The sequence below is a fragment of the Filicampus tigris genome, chromosome 21 (assembly GCF_054856515.1).
Source record: "Filicampus tigris isolate MCC_2025a chromosome 21, RoL_Ftig_1.0, whole genome shotgun sequence".
Taxonomy (NCBI): Eukaryota; Metazoa; Chordata; class Actinopteri; order Syngnathiformes; family Syngnathidae; genus Filicampus; species Filicampus tigris.
In genome coordinates this window covers 14,765,400-14,792,933 of record NC_141237.1, presented here as the reverse complement: position 1 = coordinate 14,792,933, position 27,534 = coordinate 14,765,400, and the positions used below count along the sequence as shown (strand labels likewise).

General features: G+C 44.2%; 1 protein-coding gene across 4 annotated transcripts in view; it reads left to right on the top strand.

Annotated features, from left to right (window-relative positions):
• The window catches only part of LOC147127759 (uncharacterized), a 32,409-nt gene extending 22,200 nt beyond the window's left edge, over positions 1–10,209 (top strand). For 3 of the 4 annotated variants that reach the window (XM_086020337.1, XM_086020335.1, XM_086020334.1), the window contains exons 3-4: positions 296–640; positions 2,087–4,834. In XM_086020337.1, the coding sequence (XP_085876463.1) occupies positions 296–640; positions 2,087–3,225 (1,484 nt within the window). In that variant the 3' untranslated portion in view covers positions 3,226–4,834. Of the gene's footprint in view, positions 1–295; positions 641–2,086 lie in introns of all 4 variants that reach the window. The other variant, XM_086020338.1, reaches the window with a different exon arrangement.
• The last annotated feature ends 17,325 nt before the right edge of the window (positions 10,210–27,534 follow it).

Genomic DNA, 27,534 nt, shown 5'->3' with positions numbered 1-27,534 from the left:
TTATAAACAACTTCATGTGTTAGTGCTCACTGCTCAATATACACTTTATTACTGTATAAAAGCATACAACCAAATACCACTTGCATTAAATGTTTAACATGTTTTTTTTCTTTTTGTGTTTAATTATGTACACATGAAGCCTGTATTCTTCTTTTTTTTATACTTTAAAAAATGTCAGGCTGAATCTTTTGTCTATGTTACTATTTATTCCTTTAACGTAGAGGCATAGAGAGCGGCATTGGTGACATTATGAGATTTGACTGAGTAAAGATTGTCTTGTTTTCTTGTCCTGCAGACGTCAGTGAAGAATATTTCCATCCTGAGGAGCAGGAGCCAGAGTCCGCCCAAATTAAAGGGGAGGTGGAACCAGAGTTAACCCAAATAAAAAAAGAGGAGGGGCCAGAAGCTCCCCATATTAAAGAAGAGGCAGAGCCAAAGCCTCAACACATTAAAGAAGAACAGGAGGGTGAAATCACCAATTTTCCATTGACTGGTGTCAGTGTGAAGACTGAAGAAGGTGATGGAGAACACCGTGGAGGATCACAATCTGGCGGCCTCTTAGTTACGCTTTTAGATGGTGACGGCATAACATCACACTTTTGTGATACCAGTAACGGTAAAGATGATAAACATTCAAAAGGTGAGATAGCATGTCACACCGACACCAAATGTGTCAAATTTTCTCAGTGTAACAAAACTTTTGTCATAAAGTCAACCATGAAAAAATACACAGCAACAATGCACACTGGAGAAAAAAAGCCTGCTCAGTTTGTAATAAAACAATTTCCAGAAAGGCAGAATTAACAAGGCATACAAGTACACACACTGGAGAAAAACCTTTTGCCTGCTCAATTTGTGGTAAAAGATTCTCTAGCAACAATGATTTAACAGTTCACACAAGAAAACACAGTGAAAAAATAGAAGAAAATAAAAAACCTCTAAAGCAGCAGCAGATTTATAAACACCTTTAAACTAAACTATAGAATATTAAAAAACTTAAAAGCAGGTGTACTAGCGCCTGAGTTGTTTACAAAAATATAACAATAAGATAAAAAAAACTTTGTGAAACTGCAGCAAAGTTGTAAACAAATTAGAACAAAAATATTAAAACAGCAGGTGCATTAGTCCCCTGAGTTGTTCACCAAAATATAACAATAACTAAAACGGTCTGTAAAACATATTGCATACGTGATTTGTCGGAGCTGTTTGTACTTCTTATCTTAAGGAGTTATGCTGGCGAAGGCGTCTAATTGTTTTTCGAGTAGAAGTTTCACCTCGGGTCCCACTTCTTAGTTTGAACTGCTCATACAGGGGCTTGTGACAGCGATTGCAGCAACAACGGTGAGACACTGTTGTGGCAAAGGATTTTTTTTTTTGTTCTGAATCTTCCTTTTTATATTGCCGAAATACTTTCATATTTCGGATGTTGACTTTCTTTTGAGGACTAAATCCACTGCAGCTTCTGCCGCTGTCGTCTCCTCCTGTTATAGTGTTTTCAGAGCAGACAGCAGAGTGGAGGGGGAGGGGCCGGTGATTGATTGACAGGAAAGAGGGAGGGAGCGAGACAGGCTGTGTAAGAGCACGGAGTAGCTTGCTGCTTTATTTAAGCAATACAAAGGTTTGCGTGTTCTAAGAAGAAAAAAAGTTAAAACATTGCACATCCTACAATGTGACTATCGCGCATGCGCAAATCGCAATCGCGATGTTCAAAAGACACATCATGCAGGCCGAGAAGAAACTGTTTGAATGTTCATTTTATGGTACAAGATTCAACACATCTCAACTGTATTTATAGAGCACATTAAAGCAACCACTGCTGCATACATATTAGGGCTGAAACGGGTTTTCGAGTAATTTGAGTACCTCGATTAAAATAAAATGATTGAGGCACTTTTTCTGCCTTGTTGTACCCGCTCATATACGCGTGATATACACTGAAGAAGAAGAAGCCAAGCTAACTGTAGCAGCAACTGTTCATGCTATACAAAGCCAGTAACACACCGCCAATGCGGTAAGGTCAACTTTCTGAATTATATATGGACATCAATGTCTGGCCATACTTTTCTTTCTTTCTTGTGTCCTGCAGACATCAGTGAAGAATATTTCTATCCTGAGGAGCAGGAGCCAGAGTCCGCCCAAATTAAAGAGGAGGTGGAGCCAGAGTTCACCCAAATAAAAAAAGAGGAGGGGCCAGAATCTGCCCAGATTAAAGAAGAGGCGGAGCCAAAGCTTCCTCACATTAAAGAAGAGCAGGAGGATGAAATCACCAATTTTCCACTGACTGGTGTCAGTGTGAAGAGTGAAGAAGGTGATGGAGAACACCATGGAGGATCACAATCTGACGGCCTCTTAGCTCCACTTTTAGATGGTGACGGCATAACGTCACACTTTTGTGACACCAGTGACGGTAAAGATGATAAACATTCAAAAGGTGAGATGGCATGTCACACTGACACCAAATGTGTCAAACTTTCTCAGCGTGACAATACTTTTGTCAAAAAGTCAACCTTGGAAGAACACACAAAAACAATGCACACAGGAGAAAAACCTTTTGCCTGCTCAGTTTGTGATAAAAGATTCTCGAGAAAGGGAAATTTAACAACACACACAAGAACACACACTGGAGAAAAACCTTTTGCCTGCTCAGTTTGCGGTAAAACATTTTCCAGAAAGGCAGACTTAACGAGGCATGCAAGAACACACACTGGAGAAAAACCTTTTGCCTGCTCGGTTTGTGGTAAAAAATTCTCGACCACGGGAAATTTAACAACACACACAAGAACACACACTCGAGAAAAACCTTTTGCCTGCTCAGATTGTGGTAAGAGATTCTTGAGAAATGATGATTTAACAGTTCACACAAGAAAACACACCGGAGAAAAACCTTTTGCATGCTCAGTTTGTGTGAAAAGATTTTATCTCAGGAAAAATTTAAAAAGACACTTAAGAACGCACACTGGGGAAAAACCTTTTGTCTGCTCAGATTGTGGGAAAAGATTCTCAATGAAGACAAAGTTAACACAACATACAAGAAGACACACTGGAGAAAAACCTTTTGCTATCTCAGTTTGTGATAAAATATTTTCTCAAAAGGAAGCTTTAAGAAGAGACACAAGGACAAACACTGGAGAAAAACATTTTGCCTGCTCAGATTGTGGGAAAAGATTTTCTAGAAATTGTGATTTAACAGTTCACACAAGAAAACACAGTGAGGAAAATGTTTGAATGTTCATTTTTATGGTACAAGATTCAACTAATCTCAACTGTATTTATAGAGCACGTTAAAATAACCACCACTGCATACATACTCGGGCTGAAACGGTCAAGTTATTTGAGTAGCACGGTTAAAAAAATGATTGAGGCATTTTTTCTGCCTTGTGTACTTGTTTATTTACGCGTGCACTGTGAAAAAGAAGAAGTCGAGCTAACCATAGCAACAATTTTATTGCTCTACAAGCCAGTAAAGGCCGAGATACACCAATCGGACATCGGTAAGTGTCGGGGCGTCTGATTGTGCCGTCTGATTGGTGTAGTGACCATCGTCGTGGCGTCGTAATCCCTCAGGAAGCGTCTGGTGGGCGTTTCATCATGTTGAATCGGCGTCGTGAGTCGTGACATTTGGTCACTCTGATTGGCTGTTAGCAAGCAAATCAGCGCTCGTAGCACGTACGGGAAGTGACAAATGCGGACAAACAGTGAGCACGCCGTTGCTGCCTTTATCTTCTTACAAGTACAAGAGCGAGGGTTGACAATGTACGTATTTCACGATACTGTGCCAAGAACATGAGGGTTTACTATGCGTGGGAGTGAGCGGAAAATATAGATGATTGCATGGTTTGAGTTTTTATAATCCGCCCCCGGCCAATAGCTTTCCGGTTGGCTTTTTCTAACCATGAGGAATAGTGACTACCGCCGCTGAGCTGACTACCGGCCCAAAGCCACAGGGGGTAAGTGTCGGTCACAGTTGGCCAATGTCGGATTGGTCCAGCTACCTAATTTTGTACAGTCCCCTTCTAGTTTAATACCCGATGTTTTGTTTTTAGACTCAGATTTTTCTGACTCTAAAGATGGCCATGATTCGGTTAATCTCCTTTATGATTCTGATTCTGACACATTGAGTTTTTGTCAGGTTATTAAGATGATGATCCCTTAGTTTCCGATTCAGATTTGGACTCTGATTTTGGTTTTCCGAGTCCCTTCCTCAGTCACTGTTCAAGCCCTTGTCAGTTTTTGTCACGTTTTTCTCATGATGATCTCTTAGTGTCTTTCCACTTTCCATCAGACCATGGCTTGGGTGCCCGGTTGGCCATTTACACGGGACCCCCGCGGGGTGGCCAACGTAGACGCCAGAGTAGAGGTTCTGGTTCCTCCCGTAAGTCCACTTTTTCCAAGTCGCGTCATTCCGAACCTGTACCCTTAGTGTCTACGGCTGAACCCTTCCCTTCAGTCATTTCATTGGGTGCCCGGTTGGCCATTTACACGGGACCCCTACGGGGTGGCCAACGTAGGCGTCTGAGTAGAGATTCTGGTTCCTCCCATAATTCAGCCTTCTCCAAGTCACGTCATTACGAACCTTTACCCAAGCCACAACACTCCCCGCCTTTTTCGACACCTTGTTCACTGCGTACTACTTCACCTAGTCCCGTTCTTCTAGTTTACCTTCCTCACTATCTGTACTTCCAAGCCCTCCTGTCTCGTGTGCGTCCCAACCTCTATGGTGGCAGGCTGATGATGAGGCAGGGCCCCTTCCCGGCGCCTCAGCAATTGCCGGCCCCCGTCCCAGTGCCTCACCAGTGCCATGCCCTCTTCCCGGCACCTCGGCAACTACAGGCTCCCACGCCGGCTCCTCTGCAGTGCCAGGCCCCCTTCCCGGCGCCTCAGCAAATGCGGGCCCCCGTCCTGATGCCTCGGCAGTGCCAGCCCCCCTTCCTGGCACCTCGGCAACTACAGGCTCCCATGCACCCTGTGCCTCAGCAGTGCCGTGCCCTCTTCCCGGCACCTTGGCAACTACAGGCTAACATGCTGGTTCCTCTGCAGTGCCAGGCCCCCATCCTGGCTCCTCAGTACCACCAGGCTCTGACTCTTCCCCAGAGGCGCAAGCTTTGCAGATTCCTTCCGATCCTGCTATGGCGGAACAAGGTCTTCGGCTGCCCTCTGACTCTGCTCTGGCGGCGCAAGGCCTTCGGCTGCCCACTGACTCTGTTCCGGCGGCTTAACCTCTGCGGCTGCCCTTGAATTCTGCTACGACGGCACAAGGCCTTCGGTTGCTCTCTGATTCTGCTCCAGCAGCAAAAGTCCTTCGGCTGCCCTTTGATTTTGTTCCGGTGGCACAACCTCTGCGGCATGTTGTCATTTGGACCCAGGCTTAAAAATGCACACGCATGTCCTACATGTTATGTTTTTAATAAAACAAAGAAAATATTCGTGGGTTGCTGTAGCTTTTATTGAACATGGCCGCAACATTCGTCTTGGTTCCATACACTGTTTTTCTCCTTCCCATCCTGCCGCTGCTTCTACTACAGATAGTACAGTAGGTTACTTTAGCATAGACAGCCCCCTGGTGGAGTAGCTGTACTCACTAAATAATTTCTAATCGGCACACTCCAAACATTTAATTTGGAACGTGGCTTACAGTCAAATACGTGTGAATTGGATAACAGTGCATTCCTGAGCAAGAGAATGTCTTAGGACGTTGTGAAGTCACGAGGACCCACTGCGCGTCCCTCACCCTGTGTCGTGTTGGGAACACCCCGGCTGTAACTGGATCCTTCTCATTGGTCGACAAAACGCGTACAGGAACGCCCAGTGGCCGTTCTTGTATCCTTACAGGAACGCCCCGGCTGCAGTCGGACCCGTCCCCTCAAGGTTAGCTCATGCAATGAGTCTCTACCATAACAACCATCTCGCCCAGACTTCAAATTCGTGCCAAACCGAATTTACTTCTGTTAGCACTGACGTTAAAGACAGGCTAAAGCACTGCTTCCGGGAAAAGGACCGCTGGTCACATTGTAATCGAGATTTTAAAATATCCCTGCACTTTCGCATTTTGGATTAACATATTTTGGATTCTTCGCAATTATCTGGGAATAAAAAAAATATCAGGAAAACGATACATAATCCAATTCAATGGCTATATTTTTATGCAAAATGGCTTGTATTTTATTTTTTAAACCAGCTCCAATTATTGAAAAACAAAAAACACCCCGTTTTTTGTTTTCAGATTTGCGTACCTAAATTGGAAATAGAATGGGTTCGGCGACAAATTTTAAGAAATGGCTTAACTAAGCATGACCGGAGGTGTATTTTAGTCCGGCCCACTATCGGCACTCGTGTGCGTGTGACGTGCTCGGGAGGTGGCGAAAATTCATCTCAGCCTACTCAGTGAAAGGCATCTTTTCAGGCTTCTTTCTACTCCCGCGTCGGTGCGAGCGACAACTGCTGTTATAGGGATTGTGGCATTGATCCCCCCAGCCCCCACCCCAACCCCTCTTGCAATGGTATGCACCAGTTGCAGGTGGGAGTCGCGGGTTACGTGACGTGACAATGAGCAAATACAAACACGCTTGAGCGCACGTTGCTGTCTCACACTGGTGCGACATTAACAGGTGACATCTATGTATGGCCAAACAGATTACTTATTTTACCTAAATATCCATACGAATGGGCTGCTGAGTTGAATGATCCTAATGAGTCAACATTATACGACTTATGATTTTGATTCTGATTCCAATACTTTCTGTAGGGCATGCTTGTCATGTGCAAGACACAGTATACTAGGTAACTTGAGACCAAGTAACACTTTACCACAATATCCATTTCATCTTATTCATATGTTCATTTATTTTTATTATTATTATTTTTTTAATTGAACCGAAGTAAGGAGAAAATTATTGTTTGGTCATCATAGATGCTTTTTCACAATGGCTAGAACTATTCCCTATACCAAACATTCAGACGCGTTGACGGTGGCAAAAGCACTTTGCAGGGATATCATCTCCAGATATGGCATTTCTAAAATACGTACAATGATGGTGGTACCCGTTTTGTTGACCAAATTGTGGAGAAAATAGGAGTGATGGTTCACATTGATCTGAGAATCTTGGTGCTTACCACCCTCGAAGTGCTGGATTGGTGGGAATAATTAATGGGACAGCAGAAAATAGACAGAGATAATGCATTAATATAACGGGAAGTACTTTTCATAATAAGATAACGCTTAGACAATGTGTACGCGTGAAAGACATGGCAAGTACTTTTCATGATGGAATAACGCTTAGACAACATTACGCAAACGGGGTAGCAAGAGAAGGTTACATTTTTCTCAAACAGTAATGAGACAAAACACACACACACACACACACGGAAGGAACATCTGTTGGCATTTATGGCGTACTTTCAGTAGACCAAATACCAGATGATAACACGCCACTCGATGACGCAATACTGACAGACATGCAAAATAGTGAGTGAACCTTTTGGGAAAATAACTGGGTAATAGGAAATGTTGAATCATATGTAGTAAAGAAGGTGACCCCATCCTTCCATAAGGCCTGTTTACGTGGGTAGCAATTAAGAGTCGTGGGCCTTGTCACGTCTCTTCAGTGGGGAAGGAGGGTATAGATTGTGGAACATCGCTTTGCTGCATATCGATGTCGAGCATTTGACTTGTATAAACCGTAATTCAGAAAGAAATGCTACTTACACATACAAGCACAGTATCCTTTAGGTGGGTTTTTATTATTCGGCTGAACAAAATAGGACTATACTAATATTGCCTAATGCTAATTAATGTGTTCTCAAACTGGGTTGAAATTGCACTATTACTGTGACAAGGACATTGTGTAAATATATCAGTACGGTATACCACAAATGATTTGGAGTGATAATGGAAGTCATTTTGTAAAGATTGTTGAATAACGGGACAAATCTTTTGGTTATCCAGTTAAAGTGCATGACTGGTGAAAAGAACAAGCTGCACTGTAAGAAGATTAAAAAAATAAATAAATAAATAAATAAAAGACCGTCCGTTTGAAATTCTGTATCGAAGACTATTTATGTTACCCATTATAAATAACCCATTAGGTCCTGGGCGAATGGAAGACATTGACTGAAGTAACTATATGAGGAAAATGTTTATGGTCTACGATGAGGAAGTGAAACTGTCTCATGAAATGCCAGATGAATCTCTTCCCCTACAAGAAGGCCAGCCTCCCATCAGACCTTGTGAAACCCCAAGTGTTGGTCCAGGCTGCAATGGGAAGGCCATTCCAAGTGGTGTTGACAACCTTGACTGCTGTGAGGACTTGGGACAACCCCAGCTGTTTTGGAGTTGTGGAGTCACAAGGCCTGGCCATCGCACAGTCACTGACTATCCAGGCTCCCTCTTACGTCGACGGGAGTATGAGATGCGATCTGAACCAAAGGTGGGCTGTCCTTCCCTTGCCTTTCCTGAAGAGGCAGGAGAGAGAACTGGCACAAGAGCATTGTGCAACACACACATTTGATCAAGTACAGGAAGAGAACACCTTTAGTTGCACCACATAGAGAGGTGAAGTGCTGGTAACCTCTCCCTCTTGAAGAAAGAAAGATGATTGGAGCCAAGACGGGACAGCTGGTGGTGGTGCTGAGATGCTCGACTGTTTGAAATGTTTTTTACCCATAAATGTAACAGACCTTTGTGCTCTGGTGACTTTGTTATTACTTGTGTCTGTACATCCCATGCCTGTACAAAAGTTAACAACTAAATGATCCACTGCCATGGCAAAACATTGGCAACATCAGAAAAGAGCCGTAAATTGGCAAAACCAAGATGATCCAACATGCATTGATGCCATTGGTGTTCCCCGTGGGGTTCAGAGTGCGTACAAATTACTAGTGGATCAGATAATAGCAGGATTTGAGTCCTTCCTTTTGTTGGTGGTGTTAAAAACATAGCAAGAACGTAGACAGGATCAACTACATCCATTGCAACATACAAAAATTGGGCAATTGGACACAGAGTGGGTTTGAAGCTGTGCATGAACAGCTATCAGCCACCTAGCTTCTGGCGTTCCAAAACACGACGGTTGTTGATGTGTTGTTGGTTGGGAGAGGAGAATGTGCTATTATTGGAGAGCAGTTCTGCACATTCGTTCCCAACAAAAACAGCTGCAGATGGCAGCCCCACCGAGGCCGTAGAAGGATCCTGATCCCTTGAATGGCAGGATGAAGGAACACTCTGTCCCACGATCCATGTGGGACTCCTGGATGAATGCCTTGGGAAAATGCGAAGCTCTGGTCTCCTCAATTTCGGTATCATTCGCTGTTTTTGCAGCTTCTTGACCTTGTGTGGATATTATTTGTTGTATTCCTTGTCTACGCTCTCTCCTTAACAGATTGACGACAACAGCACTCCCCCCCCCCCATTTGGAACCAAATGGCTCAATTGTATCCTTTACTGGATCGTGACATTAAAGGTGATGATGATGATGATTGTTACATAGCTGATTCATTTCCAGATTTAGGTGACTATGAATACGGATTAACGGTGCTTCTGAGGGTAAATATTTTGTTTTCATAAGAAGTAAGAGGGGTAAATATATTTGTTTTTGATAGAATCATTTTTCAGCACTATAAACTTGTTTTAATTGTGTAAGTTGAAGTTGCTTGTGAAGAAAGTGGAATGTGAGTAGGACGCAGCCGCAAAACAGGAACGATGCTCTTATCGAAGAGCATCCTGTGGTAAGACGCTGAGTCCTTGGGACAGAATAAAACAATAACAATGGACTGTGCAAATGTAAGAAAAACAGAGGGGAATGTAAGAAGAATGATGTATATACTGATTCATGTGTTAGATCTTTCATAATTAAGCTTGTTAGCTTTGTAGGTTTAGCTTTATATTATATAAAAACAGGGGGGGATAATGTATGTTATTATTCATGTGTTGGATTCTTGTGGACAAGGCCTGTTAGCTTTATTAACTCGTGGGTTTAGCTTTAGCTTTTTCCAAATCGACGCCTAACTTGCTTGATGTGCCTTGCTTCCACATATGTATGCTAATGGCTCACACAAACACACACACGTATACAAAACAAGTTCATAGTGTTCCAGCTGCTTTCGCTCCCCTTTCCCTTAGAGCTGGAACACCTTTGTAATCAGGGACTCCGAAGAAAATAAAAAGCGAGGAGACGCGGGAGCCGGGCAGAGGGCTTTAGGAATCTTAATCGTACACTTCCCTGCGCTCTCCTTGCAAGTAAAAAGACAATATTGTTGTAGAGTGTCTTCTCTCCTCATTGTGTACATTGTTTACTAATGTCTCACTTAGTGTGAACCTGACACATTGTAATCGAGATTTTAAAATATCCCTGCAATTTCGCATTTTGGATTAACATATTTTGGATTCTTCGCAGTTATCTGGGAATACAAAAAATATCAGGAAAACGATACATAATCCATTTCAATGGCTATATTTTTATGTAAAATGGCTTGTATTTTATTTTTTAAACCAGCTCCAATTATTGAAAAACAAAAAACACCCCATTTTTTGTTTTCAGATTTGCGTACCTAAATCAGAAATAGAATGGGTCCGGCGACAAATTTTTAAAAAATGGCTTAATTAAGCATGACCGGAGGTGTATTTTAGTCCGGCCCACTATCGGCCCTCCTGTGCGTGTGACGTGCTCGGGAGGTGGCCAAAATTCATCTCAGCCTACTAGGTGAAGGGCATCTTTTCAGGCTTCTTTCTACTCCCGCGTCGGTGCGAGCGACAACTGCTGTTATAGGGATTGTGGCATGCACCACGCAGCTCGTTGCTGCAAAGTAAGCATAAGCAAGCTACTCACCCACGTTCTCCCTTAGCCGCCACCTTCCAGATCCTTAATAAAAGTAAATGCAATACAACTTGTGTCCACGAGTATATTAAGCTGCAGCACTCAAGCATGACGCTGGCACATCAAGGTGGAGTTCATGCACTTCTTTTGGCGTTCACTACTTCCGGAAATACGACAAGCTTGCTGTGTATAGGGGTTTGCGGTTATGCTTTTATTTCGTAGGCCAGGAAGGAGGGGAAGTGTAGAAAATAAATAAGTAACTTGACTACGACCTCTGGCTGGCTGTTGAACCCAAATAATTATACAATATGACAAATCCAGCCCGAGACTCGCAATGCAAGTAAACACGCACATTGGCTACGTACTACTGCTGCATTTGAAGCGTGTCCACAGCAGGTTCAAATTGTAAATTAGCCAGATAATGATCTTTAAAAAGCCTCTGCCGTTAGAGCATTTCTCCCGCGGCGACGTCAATCATGGATATTTTTTTTTTCGACCTGAGCTGGAGCTGTGAAGCCAAGCCTCAAACTGCTTTGGCCTGTTTTTGTCCGACTTTGGCATTGAATGAAGTGCACAATTGGTCAAAAGTAGAAACAGTACAAGGAAGCGCAAAATGCATAAAACTTTTACCTTTGACCTCTTCATGCCAGGAACCATTTTAGAGAGGTTCAAGGTCAGACAAGGGATAAGTAAGTAGTACATGAGTATCATGGATTGGTGAAACTAATCAAGGTCCTACATGGTCACCTATGACTGATTAGCGCTTCATAAGGAGGGACTGAGGCTGGTCTCAGTACATCACTAAGCACAACATACGCACGGCGGCAAGAGCTTTTGGGGGACAAGGATTTGAATTTCCAGCAGCATTTGGCACCTGTTCACAAAATGACCAATATCTACTTTAATAGCCATGGAATAACACGATTTGATTGGACAGCAAACTCGCCTGACTGGAACCCATTGAAAATGAATTGATTGATTTTTTTTTTTTTTTTTTGTATCGTTCTGCCATAATCATCAAAACGGAAACACAAAGTGCATATTGAAATTTGTGTATATTTTTGCTTTAAACTGCATGTTTTTTTTCCTGTAATTCTTATTGTTGTTGGAAAGTGTCTTTGAGTACTATGAAAGCACTTTCAAATAAAATTTATTCTTATTATTTTTAGATAAAGGCCTGAAATGTGTCACTTTGTGTGGTGAACTAATATAAAAAACAAGTTTCACTTTTTCAAACAAATGACTGAAATAAATAGATTTTACCTTGACATTTTTATTTTTTTTTGCACCCACCTGTACTCTGTTTTACTCTAATAATTTTCAACACAGATTAAAGTACAAAATAAAGTGCACTTATTTTTGCATTAATAATTGGTGACTAAATCTTTTGGGGGAAATCAAAGTCACAAAGGATTGCGTACAGAGGAATCGTTGAACAGAAAAGAAGTCGGCAGATGATTTGGTTCTTTTCTCGCATTTGACACATTCTCAAGGAAACAGGGTCAGAGGTCAGCCGTGCTTCTGATTGGGTCCTCACCTTAAGTCATTCAGTATCAGACTTTTGTAGACCCAATGTGAAATGACATATAAATATGTCATTGGGATAGAATGTGTTTTAAAGACAAGTGCACTTCCTTCTTGGATGAGGTGAGCTTTTCGTGTGGTTTCAGACTTCACTGGATGACTGCTCCGCCCCAGCCTCAACCGCTCAGTTATCTGTGATCACACAAGCCATTTGCCACACAAGACAAAAAAAGCAGTTCAATGTGACAAGGTGAAACAAAGCGCCTCACAGGCCAAACCAACAAAAAATAAACTTTGATTTGATCTTTCACCATTGTGCTAAGTAACGCCCCATGAAACAAAACCAAAGTGAAATCCATTACCCAAAGCTAACTTTCTAACACGAAGAGGAGGAAAAGGTTTGAAAGGACATGGCAGCTTATTTCCCTTCCTGTTGTGTGCTTCATTGGAGCAACAACAAACGCACACACCAGGGGCGGAGCCATGGGTGGGCCTGGGTGTGCACAGCCAGTCAATTATCTGGCCTGGCACCTGGGTGGGTCCGAGCATATTTCAGCGGGGGGATGGGGGGCAGTGCCCAATGACCCCCTCATATTGCAGACCAGACATTTAGACAAACCACAGTGCACTGCTAGCACGGTATCTGGATACATATTTAGATTATGGAATACTTCAATTAACATGGAGATAATAATTGAAAGTCAAACTATTTTTAGAATTTTCTTGACTGGTTCCAGATAAACGAGAACACCGAGCTGTATTTCAATGTTGCTCTTTCAGTTTTGAAAGGAAAAATTCACTTTTTCGACTGGAAATGCCTGTTTCCAAAAGTCACATCCCAGTGATCAAGAGAGACACATACAGATCACCCACGAAGCTCAGCACACGTGACTGGTTTGTATGCTTTCACTTTTGTTTCTCCAGATTTGTGGGGCGAGTTTGCTTTTCAGACGTTTAGTTGAGCTCTTTTGTGTTTCCTCGTCACTCCCTGCACATCGAGCACAAAGCAGCAAGGGTAAGCTGCCATTTCCTTTTCTCCTCTTTCTCTTATATGAGCAAATTAGCTTTCAGTACTGCAATTTACTTGAATTTTTTTCCACGGTGGCTTTAAGTAGCACGTTGCCGAAACTTGGATGTCTTTTTGTTGTTTGACTTTTCTCTTGGTTTTACCAGTGTGAGTTGTTGGATTGAAATGTTCTTTTGAAGTGTACAAGTGGTGATAAAGCGCTTTTGTGTGATCCCAGATAACTGCATGCAGGCAGACGCACCGCGGCTCTCCTGAGAGGAATCTTGACTGAGTCTATGTCTTCGCAGGGACTATGGCTGCAAGAGTGGAGGACGACCTCAAATGTTCGTACTGTTTGGACATCTTTAAAGATCCTGTCATGCTGTCGTGTAGTCACAACTTCTGTTGTGCGTGTGTGCAGCAGTGGTGGGAGCAGAAAGGAGATCGATCGTGTCCGGTATGTCGGACTGAGTTTAGATTGATTGATGTACCTATGAAACACCTGAACTACACTTGTACACCATTGTGAATGCTTCTTTGTTTTTTTTAATGATTGAGAATAGCAACCCTTATTTTTCTAATACACCTTGTTAAGGCATCTTCCATACAATTAAGACAACATAATTGTGTAAGGTCTAAGTGCAAAATACCACATCATCTACAAATGTACCTATGAAACTCCTGAACTACACTTGTACATCATTGGACATGCTTGACTATGTTTTTTTTTAATAGACTGAGAAGAGCAACCCTTGTTGTTCTAATACAGCTTGTTAGGACGTTTCCCATACAATTATCAGGTTAGTTTACAATTAAGGCAACACAGGTTGGAAAGTCTAAGCGCAGGTCTCTTCATACCACAACACAAACGGCTCTCCCCCCCCACTCCACCCCTCCTTTTCTGCATGTAAGAAAGACTCCCTAAAATACAGACAGACAACGTGTGTGTGAGTGTGTGCATATCATAAGTCTTACAAAGAGGTGCTTTGTTCATCACGTTAATTAGGAAGTTAGCCTTGGAAAAATGTGTGGGTGTAGGCCTATACAGATTTTTATGTCGTCAGGATGGGAAAGCCCAAAATTCCAAATAACCCATGACCTTTCAAATCGTAAATTAAGAGTCAAATGCAGAGAGGTGTGAACGATATGAACGGAGTGGCACAAGAAGAAGAAGAATCTCGGTGGAGCACCACCTCAAAGAAACTCAGAGACAAACAGACCATAAAAAATGGACAGTAAGTACATACTTTAAAATACTTCTCCTAGTTTCATGACCAACACGAGTTTGTCATCTAAATGTGATCTTGTTTATCGATAATGGATTAAGATAAGATAAGATAAGAATGCCTTTATTGATCCCACAGTGGGGAAATTTTCATTGTTACAGTAGCAAAGATATAGGTCACACAGGGGCGGCGGCATAATGTGGCCATTAATGTATAACATTGACAGCAAACATTTAGAATCAAACCTATGTAGATATACGCAGTAACATGTGTATATACACATGTGTATACACACCAACCTACATCTACATAAAAAATATGAGGAACACTCATTTCGGCCTGTACATAGTACAGAGGAAAAAATACTCTAAGTGACAGTGCTGCAGTGCTGTAGTGAAATGTAAGGAACAGCATTGGATAGAAATAAAACTAGACTAACAGTAGTGGGGAATGTTGAGTATTGCACGGTATTACAGTAGTGGGGAATATTGGGTATTGCACGATATGAGCTCAGGTGCAGGACTGCACAATTGCACTAATGACCGCCAGTTTGTAGATACTACACAATGTTCTTGTTAAAGAGTCTGACAGCAGCAGGCAAGAAGGAACGGCGGAATCTCTCCTTTGCACAGCGAGGGTGTAACAGTCTGTCACTGAAGGTGCTGTGGAGTGCTGTTAGGGTGCCCTGGAGGGGGTGGTCCGGGTTGCCCAGCATTGATGACAGCTTGGCCAACATCCTCCTGTCCCCCACCGAGTCCACAGAGTCCAGGGAGCAGCCCAGGACAGAGCCGGCCCTCTTGACCAGTTTGTCCAGCCGCTTCTTGTCCCGGGCCGAGACGCCGCCTGCCCAGGTGACCACTCCCTGGAAGATGACCGATGCAACCACCGAGTCATAAAAGTTCCTGAGGAGTGTCCCCTGAACCCCAAAAGACCTCAGTCTCCTGAGTAGGAAGAGTCTGCTCTGACTCTTCCTATAGAGGGCGTCTGTGTTGTCGCACCAGTCCAGTTTATTGTTCAGATGAACACCCAGGTACTTGTAAGTTGAGACTCTCTCAACATCTGTTCCCCGGATATTCACTGGTGCAGGTGAAGAGTGCTGGCGCCTACCGAAATCCACCACCATTTCTTTGGATTTCCCCGCATTGATCAGGAGGCGGTTCTGCTGGCACCAGTCCACAAAACCCTGAGTAAGTTCTCTGTACTCCCGATCATCTCCGCCTGTGATGAGGCCGACAATCGCAGAGTCGTCAGAGAACTTCTGCAGGTGACAGGTAGGGGTGTTGTAGTTGAAGTCCGAGGTGTAGAGGGTGAACAGGAAGGGAGCCAAGACAGTTCCCTGTGGGGCCTCCGTGCTGCAGAGGAGCACGTCAGACACACAGTCCTGTGTCCTCACATACTGTGGCCGGTTTGTGAGGTAGTCCTGGATCCATGTGGTGAGGTGGTGCGCCACCCCCGCCCGCTCCAGCTTGTCTCCCAGTAGGGTGGGCTGGATGGTGTTGAAAGCACTGGAGAAATCAAAGAACATGATCCTCACAGTGCTCCCCGCCTTCTCCAGGTGGGAGAGTGAAGTGTGGAGGAGGTAGATGATGGCATCATCCACACTGATGCCAGGCTGGTATGCGAACTGGAGTGGGTCCATTGAGGAGCTCACCAGGGGGCGCAGGTGGACAAGGACCAGTCTCTCCAGGGTCTTCATCAGGTGAGACATCAGCGCCACTGGTCTGAAGCTGTTGAGCTCCTTCGGGTGGGGGGTCTTTGGCACCGGGACCAGGCAGGATGTTTTCCATAGCTGGGGGACTCTGCCCAGCTTCAGGCTCAGGTTGAACATGCGCTGGACAATTCCACACAGCTGGTCTGCGCAGGATTTGAGGAGCTGGGGGCTGATGCCATCTGGACCCGCTGCCTTCCTCGCCTTCATCTTCTTCAGCTGGTTCCTCACCTGAGATGTTGTGAAGGCCAAGGCTGGACAGGAAGGAGTGGTGGCTATCTGGTGTAGCTGGGAGCTGTGGAGAAAAGAGGGGAGGGGGTGACACGCCCAGCAGGAGGAGTAGGTGGAGACTGCAGCAGGAGAGACTGAGTGGAGGCAGGCATCTGATCGAACCTATTGAAAAAGAGATTCAGCTCATTTGCCCACTGCAGGTCCCCCCCAGTCCGGGTCTTGGGTTGTCCGTGGCCTGAGATGGTCTTCAGGCCCCTCCAGACTCCCCTGGCGTTATTCTGCAGCAGCTGCTCCTCCATCCTCTTCCTGTAGGACCTTTTCCCCTCTCTGATCCTCCTCCTCAGCTGGCGCTGCACAGTCCTCCGCTCCTCTATGTTGCCTGACGCAAAAGCCCTCCTCTTCTCCTTCAGGAGAGCTTTTATGTCTGGTGTGATCCAGGGTTTGTTGTTGGAGAAACACCTTACTGTCCTGGTGGGTATGGTGTTCTCCATGCAGAAATTTATATAGTCTGTAACAGTGTCCGTTAGACTACTAATGTCTTCCCCGTGAGCATCGCTGAATACTTCCCACAGTTGTGCTGAAGCAGTCCTTTAAGGCCTCCTCGGCCTCTCCAGACCATCTCTGAACCGTGCGGGTCACAGCTGGCTGCCTGCGGACCAGAGGTTTGTACACAGACTGGAGAGCCACCAGGTTGTGATCAGCTTTGCCCAGCGGGGGGAGGGGCAGTGATGTGTATGCCTCCTTGGTGTTGGCATAGAAAAGGTCCAGTGTTTTATTGTCTCTGGTGTGGCAGGTGACATACTGTGTGAATGAAGGCAGAGAGGAGGAAGGGGAGGCATGATTGAAGTCACCAGAGATGAGTACCAGGGCATTTGGGTGCTGTGTTTGTAGCCTGCTCACTGCTGCAGTCAAGACATCACAGGCTGTGTCGCTGCTGGCAGCTGGTGGGACGTAGACGGTCACCGCGATCACGTGACTAAACTCTCGCGGGATGTAGAATGGCCTCATGCCAACAGCTAGCAGCTCAATATCCCTGCTGCAAAGCTGCTCCTTAATCGTGATGTGCCCAGGATTACACCATCTATCGTTCACAAACACAGCCAGCCCTCCTCCTTTCCTCTTTCCACTCTCCAGCGTCCTGTCCGCGCGTATGATTTGGAAGCCGTCCAATTCTACGACCGCGTTCGGAGTTAGCGTCGTTAGCCACGACTCCGTGAATAGCATCAGGCTAGCCTCCCGGAAGTCCCTCTCGTGCCGGGTAAGCGCCGCTAGCTCGTCCATCTTGTTGGGGAGCGATCTAACATTCCCCATGATAACAGACGGGAGGACGGGATGGTATCGTCTCCTCCTTTCCCTGCGTTTAACCCCCTTTACCCCCTAAAACTTTAACATTTACTAATATTGACCTTTTCTTCATTAATAATGCAAGTATTGTGTAGACTCATATTTAATCACATAACATTTATTCAAATGAGTCAGTCTCAACCTTTAAAGTCATCCACATTTACCTGATGAATCCCTATATTTATTAATAATGCAATTAATGTGTAGACTAATTATAACGTGTATTTGAACATCTGCTATTGTTGAACTTCATGTTTTCTTACATCTCCAGTGTTTAAACATCGACCTGTTACTTTAACAGTGAGTGATGAATATCAAGTCCAACAGCGGCTGACTGTCAATTTGTTGAGATATTTAAGATTGGTTGAAATAGTAAGGTATACATTGTTGTGATGCGGTAAAAGATGATCTGTAATGTTAGGAAGAGTATCTTTCAGTTCATTTGAACCTAGCATGTGTTTAACATGAGAGTAACTGTCAAATGTATACAGTTCTTACACGCAAACCGATTTGAAAGTTTTGTTTGTTGGTTTGCTTTTAAATCATGCCCTGTCTCACTCAATTGTTTGGGTAAGACGAGGGTCCTTAACAAGGAAACCACATGTTGAGAAAAATGAAGGTATCAAGATAAGTTTATGAAGTCATGTCAACTTGAATGTTGGTTTTAAGCTAACCAACAATACAATGTGAGTATACATGCTAAATAAAGTGAATGTCATTATCAAAGTTATTTGAACTCAAATCATAAAAGTTGAAAGCTTTGAATGAAGTGAATGTCATTATCAATGTTATTTGAACATGCTTAGCTCAATGATTTTATGTTTAACTTGCATTGATGTATTTCTAGAGTTACGTTTGAGAGTGTAGAACTGTGACTCTCAGGTTTTTACATGCTTTTTATGACTATCACAATTTTAAGCAGACAAACGCATACTTTTACCAGCACAAATGTTTGAATACAGAATCCTGATATTTTAAAGGTCATTATGAAAGTTCATCTAACAAAATTTTCAAATCGGTTTGTGTGTAAGAACTGTATACATTTGACAGTTACTCGCATGTTAAACACATGCTAGGTTCAAATGAACTGAAAGATACTCTTCCTAACATTACAGATCATCTTTTACCGCTTCACAACAATGTATACCTTACAATTTCAACCAATCTTAAATATCTCAACAAATTGACAAAGTCAGCCCCTGTTGGACTTGGTATTCATCACTCAAGCAGCTGGTTGGAGGCAAATTGGTGAGAGGATGGTTCGCTCAGGGTGTCTCTGATTTTGCATGTAACTTTAATCCTTGTAGTTTTCTCATCCTTCCTGCTAAGGTGGATGTGAGGAGGTCATAAAAAAGATAAGCCATCTTGAACACTCCAGTGAGTGGTGGTCTACTCACGTACTGGTGAGGAACTTTTATTTCATGTCTGTACATGAATATACAAATACGACAGAGTTTTAGGATGAAACAAGTAATATTATATTGTATAGGTTTTACTTCCTGCTTTGATTAATGTGTTTACATCAATCTCTCACCATGATTCTAAGCAAACATTTATGCTAGTAAAAGTATCCATTAAAGTAACAGGTCATGTTTAAACACTGGGTATGTAAGAAAACATGGTCAACAATAACAGATGATCAAATCCACAATATAATTAGTCTATACATTAATTGCATTGTTAATAAAGACAGAGGTTCATCAAGTAAATGTTAATGATAAAGTTTTTAAAATGTTGAGACTGACTCATTTGGAAAAAAATGTATGTGGGTAATTAAATATGAGTCTACACATTAATTGCATTAATAAGAATGATAGGGATTCATCAGGTAAATGATTTTAAATGTTGAGGCTGACCTTTTGTAAAAAAACTTATATAGGTGTTTAAATATGAGTCTACACAATAATTGTGTTAATAATAAAGAAGGTCAGTATTAGTCAATGTTAAGGTTTTTAAGCATTGAAGCTGACCAACTTGTAAAAAACCTTATGTAGGTGTTTAAATAAATGAATTAATTTTTAAATGAAATATTATTTCCACAATAATGGTTTAAACTCTCCCTGACACGTCTGCATTTATGGTTACTGACGGTTGGAGGTTCATAAGCAGACCATTTGGGTACGTTCTTCTTAGGCGCGCAACAGAGGAGGGGGACTTTTTTTAAAAGCTAAGAAAAAAAAACACACCAAGTTACATTGTACGCTCTGTTTACAGACAAGCTAGTGATTAGGGTTCCTTTGTCACTTACCTAATATGTAGGGAACTTGTTACACCTCAGTACTGTTGTGAAAAGAAAAAGAATACATATTAATCATTCAGAATTTTTCAAAAGTGAGTTTATTATTATTCTAGACTAGTTGCCCCTCACCCATCCTAAATGGACACGCATTTTGATGACACAAAGCTTCAAGAAATCGCCGGTAAGCCACCGTTTATCTACATTCTTCTGGTTGACTCCCCCTGCCATGCTCACATGTGCACGCGCATACGCGCACGCTAACAGCAGTCCCGTGGTTGTCAAACGCAGCGTCTGTAAGAGACAGATTGTCAATGAGTGAATTGGAATCCTGCAGTCTACTGTCAACCGCAAACCTACTAGCAGATTGGACACCATCACCCGAAACAAACGCGGCAGTCACTGAGGGAACAGGATCTGGTGGGACGTCAGGCACTTGACTGTCATTCTCTCGCACACAGACATCTGTCGGAAGCCCAGAGACTTCCTCAGACTGCTTCTCTTCTTCAATGTCCACCAACTCATCAATGAACTCCAGTTCCTCTCCGCCAGTGGCTCCTGATGGTAGGGCAGACACCCATGCTCTTGTACGATACTCCACAGAATCCATCTTGCCTTCATCGTCCACCTCAGCCTCACTGGGATCCACAGAACTGGACATGGTAGACACATCTACCTCACATGAAGGAACATCTTCAGAGAGTGGGAGGAAGTTCACCGGCATAATTAAGTTGCGATGCACAACTTTCTCCCGCCCAGTGGAGGTATGCTGGATCCTGAAAGTGTGGCTCCCTTCATTCAATGCCACCACCAAATAGATGGCGTTCTCCCAGCGGTCTGCCAACTTTTTCTTCCCACGCTACCCTTTGTTGGCCAGCATCACTCTCTCCCCCACCTCCACATGTGCTCCACGCACTTTCCGGCTGTAGAGATCTGTGTGCCGCTGTAACTGCCTGGATGCGACAGTCTGCGCAATGTTCATCGCCTGCGACAAGTCCTTCCTCAATGACTGGATGTGTCGATCATAGTCTGGGAATTCGGGGCCACTAAGAACAGAGCCAAAGATGATGTCGACAGGAAGTCTTGGCACTCTGCCAAACATCAGCAGGAATGGAGCAAAGCCTGTAGTCTCGTGGACTGTACAATTGTAGGCGAACGTCAGAGACTTCAGAGCTTCCGGCCACCTGTTCTTCACTCTGGGAGGGAGGGCACGAATCATGTTCTCCAAAGTTAGATTAATTCTTTCACACGAACCGTTTCCCATTGGATGATATGGCGTAGTATGACATTTTTGCACGCCAGCCACGCTCAACAACTCGGCAATCAGAGCACTCTCAAAATTGGCTCCTTGGTCAGAATGCAGACGTCTAGGAAAGCCATAGATGCTAAAGTAATTGTGCCAAAGCTGATGTGCAACTGGTTTTGCAGACTGGTTGGGGCATAAGAAGGCCTGTGCCATCTTTGTGAAATGGTCCGTTACTACGAGCACATCCAAGGACCGATTAGTGGAATCTTCAGCCAACCAGAAGTCGATGCACACCAACTCAAGAGGCTCGGAGGTTCTGATGTTTTCCAAAGGCGCCCTGGCTTCTGATTCGGGTGCTTTGCTCACTACACACCGTCTGCAGCGCCTCACATACTCCACCACATCCTTGTGTAAGTTGGGCCAGTGAAACCTCTGTCTTGCAAGGTACAACGTCCGTTGTTGCCCTTGGTGGACCGCCTCATCATGGACACCTTGCAGAACACTGGAGCGCAATGAGGTAGGGACCACATACAGATGTGTCTTCTTCTTGGTGACATGGTTCTTTGCTACACAATACAGGACACCATTCCGCACCACCAACTTTCCCCAACTCTTCAACAGTCTCACTGCACCAATTGGTTCTCTAGCACGTTCCCTTCTCGGTGGTCGTCTGCCCCTCTATACAAAGAATATCACTCTGCTGAGAACACTGTCATCCCTCTGCTTCTCCATCAACAACTCCGGAGAGAGTACTTCTGCCCCGCCAATCTCCGTCACAGCCTGTGGGCAATGTGCATTAAAAGTGCGTGTGGGCACACCTTGGAATCCTGCAGTTCATGTGCCTCGAAAACAGCTGCCACCTCCTGTGATGTCAAAGTGCCCGTCTGAACCACTGATGCACACTGCAAGGCAATAGGCTGGACGTCAACTGGATGAACAGACCAGCAGAATGCTTCCTGCACTCCATGAGCACACATTGCCGTCGCCTCCGCAAGCAAATCTTCATAGGGCACTCTGGTCAACCGGTGTAATGCACTAGGCTGCACAAACGGTTCGCTGCTCAATGCATCCGCAACTACATTTCTGGGACCAGGAATGTACTTTATATCAAACTGTAACGATGACAACTTTGCAACCCATCGATGTTCACACGCATCAAATCGGGCCTTGGACAGAATTCACGTGAGCGGATTATTATCTGTCCACACAGTAAACTGATGGCCCCTCAAACAATATTGAAAGTTGTCGCATACTGCCCACTTTAAAGGCAAAAAACTCTAGCCTATGAGCAGGATATCTGGATTGATCATAACAGTGATTCACTTGCAAATGCAATGGGCCTTGACATGGATCCACCAGCCGGAACTTGAGAGCACAGCACCAAGACCATTGCAAGAAGCGTCCACTGACAACAAGAGTGGCTCGTCGAAGTTTGGATGGGGCAGAGGGACCTGGTCCAACAGTGCCTGCTTCAACAGCTGAAAAGCCTGCCCACACGCATTGGTCCAGTCTTCAGCACATAATTTTCTCTGCGACTGTTTGCGCTTCTTTCCTTTACCATGCGGACTCTTGTTGCCAGTTGTAAGACTGAACAAAGGCTTTGAAATAGAACAACTTTCAATGAACTGCTGGTAAAACACCACCATTCCAAGGACTGTCCGAATTTTCCGCTGTGAGGGGATCCTCGTTCCAGGCTCCATGAGATCTGATTCAGTTAGAGAGGTTATGGCCACTATTTTGTCCGGATCAGTTTTGATGCCATCAGCGTCGATAATATGCCCCAAAAATTTCACTGACTTTCGGAGGAAATGACATTTCTTTGGGGCAAGTTTGAGGTTATGAGCCTTGAGCCGTCGAAAGACCATCTCCAGCCTCTCTATGGCCAAACACCAAAACGTCATCCAAATAGCACAACAAGCTGAGGAAGTACTGATCTCCAAATATCCCTAGCATCATCCTCATGAATGTTGCTGGACTATTGCATAGCCCCTGAGGCATTCGATTGTATTCGTACAGTCCAAAAGGCGACGTGAATGTTGTGTACTTTCCATCATCAGGATGCACTTCCACATTGTAGTATCCAGCAGTGAGTTCCATCGTGGAAAAATAGGCATTACCTCCCAAGGCAGCCAGGGCGTCAGTTGGGTGTGGGAGAGTGTGAGCGTCTTTCACTGTACGAGCATTGAGCCATCGAAAGTCATTACAGATCCTCACGTCACCAGACTTCTTCCACGCCAATACCAACGGTGACACAAATTCACTGCTGGATCTTCTGATGATTTCTCATTCCTCTATATCATCCAAAGCTTGCCTCAGTTTCTCATATTGCGTTGATGGGATGCGCTGACACGGCAGTCTGAAAGGAGTTTCGTCCACAACTCTAATTCGTTGAAGAAAACCATCGACTTTTCCGCAATCCATCTTGTCCCTGGAAAAGATGGACTCAAACTTAGCAATAAGGTTAACCAAATCGGTCTTTGCAAACTGAGGAGATACCACAGGAGTCAATGTCAGACAGTCCAATGTCAAGCAACATTGAGTGAGACGAATTAGTCAAACATGGCTCCAATAGAGGGGGAGAATCAGGCAAGCTGGAGGCTCCAGTGGTTAGACTACTCATGTCATGGTCGTTTAGCAGTGCTGTTGATTGTACATATTGCTGGACACTCAATGGTGGATCACTGACATTCTCAGAACTGTCGAAGCATTCTACAGCCATACATGAATGCACATCAGCCACTTTAGTATTTCGTCTCAAAGTAACAGGCTTGTCCGTGGGATTTATTACCTTTAAAAGGCAACCACCCATCATCTGCAAGCAAAGCCACGGTCCTTCCCACCATGACTTATTTAGGTCTCGATCTTGCGCTTGTGGGTTCCATCATGACTGTGCTTCCAAACGGCAAAACACTCATTTGCTGCATCTTGCCACAGACCAAGTGTTCAGTCATAGGCTCCAGTGCGACAGCTCTCTTCAACTTAACAACAACAACAACAACTTTCGAGCCATCATCAGACAGGCCGGCCATCTTGGCCACCAAACTCAACAGCTCCCTCTGTCGTCCTCCGTCACTTTGCATCTGAGTGGAACCGTCATCAAAAAAGACTCCTCTCCAGCATGAGACGGTGAACCAGATACCTCCGTAAATTACTGCCGATGATGAGACTATCACTCTGGCCCTCAACCACAAGTATTGGCACAATTACCTTGCAACCATAGGCCTCCACTTCCAGGTCACACACGCCTGATGGTTTAGCTTTCGAACCACCACATCCTATAAAAGACAACATCAGTGGGCTTAAAGGCTGTTTCACTAATCACATTTTGCTCCAACAATTGAGGGACAACAGCGGAGCTCGGGGTACAAGCCATCGAGCCACTGTCCAACATCACCTTGACTGGAACTTTTCCACCTAAAGTTACATTTTCATAAAACAATTCATCATGTGGTTTCAGTCGATTAATGTTTTGGAAAACTGGTCTATGTCCTTGTTCTTTTTCCTCACACATTCTTACATAGATTGATTCCAAATCATCATCATCATCATCATCATTGTCATTCTTAATTTCAAAGGGGTCACGCTCCGGCCTAACACATGTAGGCCAACTAGTTTTCCTCTTGTGGTGCTGAAGGTTTCAGAACCCTGGCTCCGATGGTTCCAGGCCCGGGACACTCAGCCCGTGTGTGATCAGGTGCAAAGTAGGCAAAACACAAGACAACTGGCTCTGCAATGGGAACGAGTATTGTCTCCTGTGTCCCCACAAATTATACATGGAGCCATTTGTCTGTTTACCACTGTCTGGCTTGGTCAGGTAGGGACAACAAGTCCATCAATCCTTGACGTCTGTTGAGACTGCTGTTTCAGCATATGCTCCAACATAGCTAAGATGCGATCGAGACGATCAGAGGAACTTTCACCATGTTGGTCGGCCGGAGGTGTACAGAGAGGTACAGTAGAAGGCGTCCTCTTACTCTCAGATGTCACACACAGACGGGGAGCCACTCCCTGCTGCTGCAATGTTATGGTCGTGGCCTATCTCGGATGTGAAAACAGTCGTTGGTCCCTATTGTGCTCAAAAAGCTTTTCATGGACATCAGCTGCAACGGTTTGCACTTAAACATCAAGGACAACTCTGGATCCGGACAGTGACATGAACATTGCACTCAAGTCATGTGTCAGATCATCAAATGTCTTGTTTTGTCTCTTAAGGCAGTCCTCCATCATTTCCATAGCTCTGTTCAATCTTTACCAGTAGTCAAAGGGGTGTTCACCTGAGTCGGGCAATGTGGCATAAAAGTCAGCAAGAGGCATACCAGAACAGATAGTGTCACTAAAATGCTGCTTCAGTATTTCAAAAATGGGATCTGGACCCACGGACAACTGTAAGGATGGCTTACTGCGCACGCCCACCCTAACCAATTCCCGTGCCCTCCCAACCAATTTACTTAGCACTTCCTCTGCCTGTTCTGCCACCGGAATCCCCTTCTTTCTCATGTAAGACGTCATCATAGCCTCCCATTCCCAAACTCTATATGCATCTTGACCATCCCCTTGAAACAGACCGGCTCCTTACTGTCAGACCTAACCATTACTTTTAGCAATGAATCATCTGCCACTACAATGTTTGATGACCCATGCATGCTAGGACACGGCCCACAGCTTAAGCGTGATTCAATACTGCTATGCGGCTATGCTTTCACCAATTGAGAGGCCTATTTCGGATGCCATGCATGTCCTAAGTTCTTCAGCCCTATTGTTATCCCCCAATTTCGAAGTGAGAGGAACATCCTGAGAAGTCACATGACAAGAAACATAATTTTTCTCAAAAACTGGGTCTTCCTTTGCCTGGCGCTGGCATTGGAGTAAATGGCAACAATCCTTTTCCCCTCCCAAAAACATTACTATCAGCCATCCTTCACAAAAAAAGTAGACCCACAAGTTATGTAAAAAAACTACAAACCCACCAGAGATAAACCCTATTGAAAATAGTACCAGAGAAAAAAAATACAGCATTCACCAACACCGGCATGAATTTAAGCATACTACAGTAGGCAGTGAACCAGAAAACACTGTACATTGAAGCAACACCACCACCTAGTGGTCAAAATATAAATCCTACTGCGACCACAGTTGACGCCATGAAGACCGCGACGTCCGCGCGGCCCCGAGAAGCTCCAGGAAGTAGACGTGAACGCTCGTTCCAACGAGCGCCGGGTCGCAGCACCAATGTAACCCTTCTTGTTTGTGATGGAGCTCAAATCTCCTGCTCTCTGCGTTGTTTTATGTGGGAACAGGTGACAGGAGACATGATGGTTGCTCGGCTCGTTTACTTCCTGTAGAAACACACGACGTGCGATGGTCAGTCCCCAAAAGAGTTATCAGCACGCTCGGTAGCGACACAAATGGACTGGCGGCAATTTCGACACAACCAGCCATATACATCCACCGCATGACAGAGAGGGGCGCTGTTGAGCCATTATGTTTAAACAAGTGGAATCATTCCAGTACCACAGTAACTCTGTTACATACCCCCCTGCCGAATTCCACTTGTACCCAACAAAAAAGAAAATAAAAATCTGACCAACCCACCCTCAACATGAACATCACAGGTATAACCACCACAACAACATTCATACATAAATACTGTAAATCTCTCCTTTCTTGTGAAACTGATGGACATACAACCTAAAATTACAGTCATGGTACCCAGTTATTACAACCATTTCAAACAACAATTAGTATGGGAAAAGGCTAGTCAAACTTCATCACCATACACAGGGAATGTAAATATGCCTGTTACATATCTACAATCACGACTATGAATTTCTCACACAAAATACCTCGAATCCTATTATAAAAGGTGCAGTAACAACAAATCACAAACTATAACCCACATTGCCTAATGCATGACCTCAATAAGTCTAATAACAGGTTTAATCGATCTCACTCACCTCGGCGGCGACACAAATGGACTGGCGGCAATTACGACACAACCAGCCATATATATCCACCGCATGACAGAGAGGGGCGCTGTTGGGCCATTATGTTTAAATAAGTGGAATCACTCCAGTACCACAGTAACTGTTACATGTGCAATAAGGTATTATACAACTTGCACGAAGCGGCGCCTGAGAACTAGGGCTGCCAAGATTAGTCGACTAATCACGATGATCAAAATCGTCGACCCGTCGTTTATTTAGAT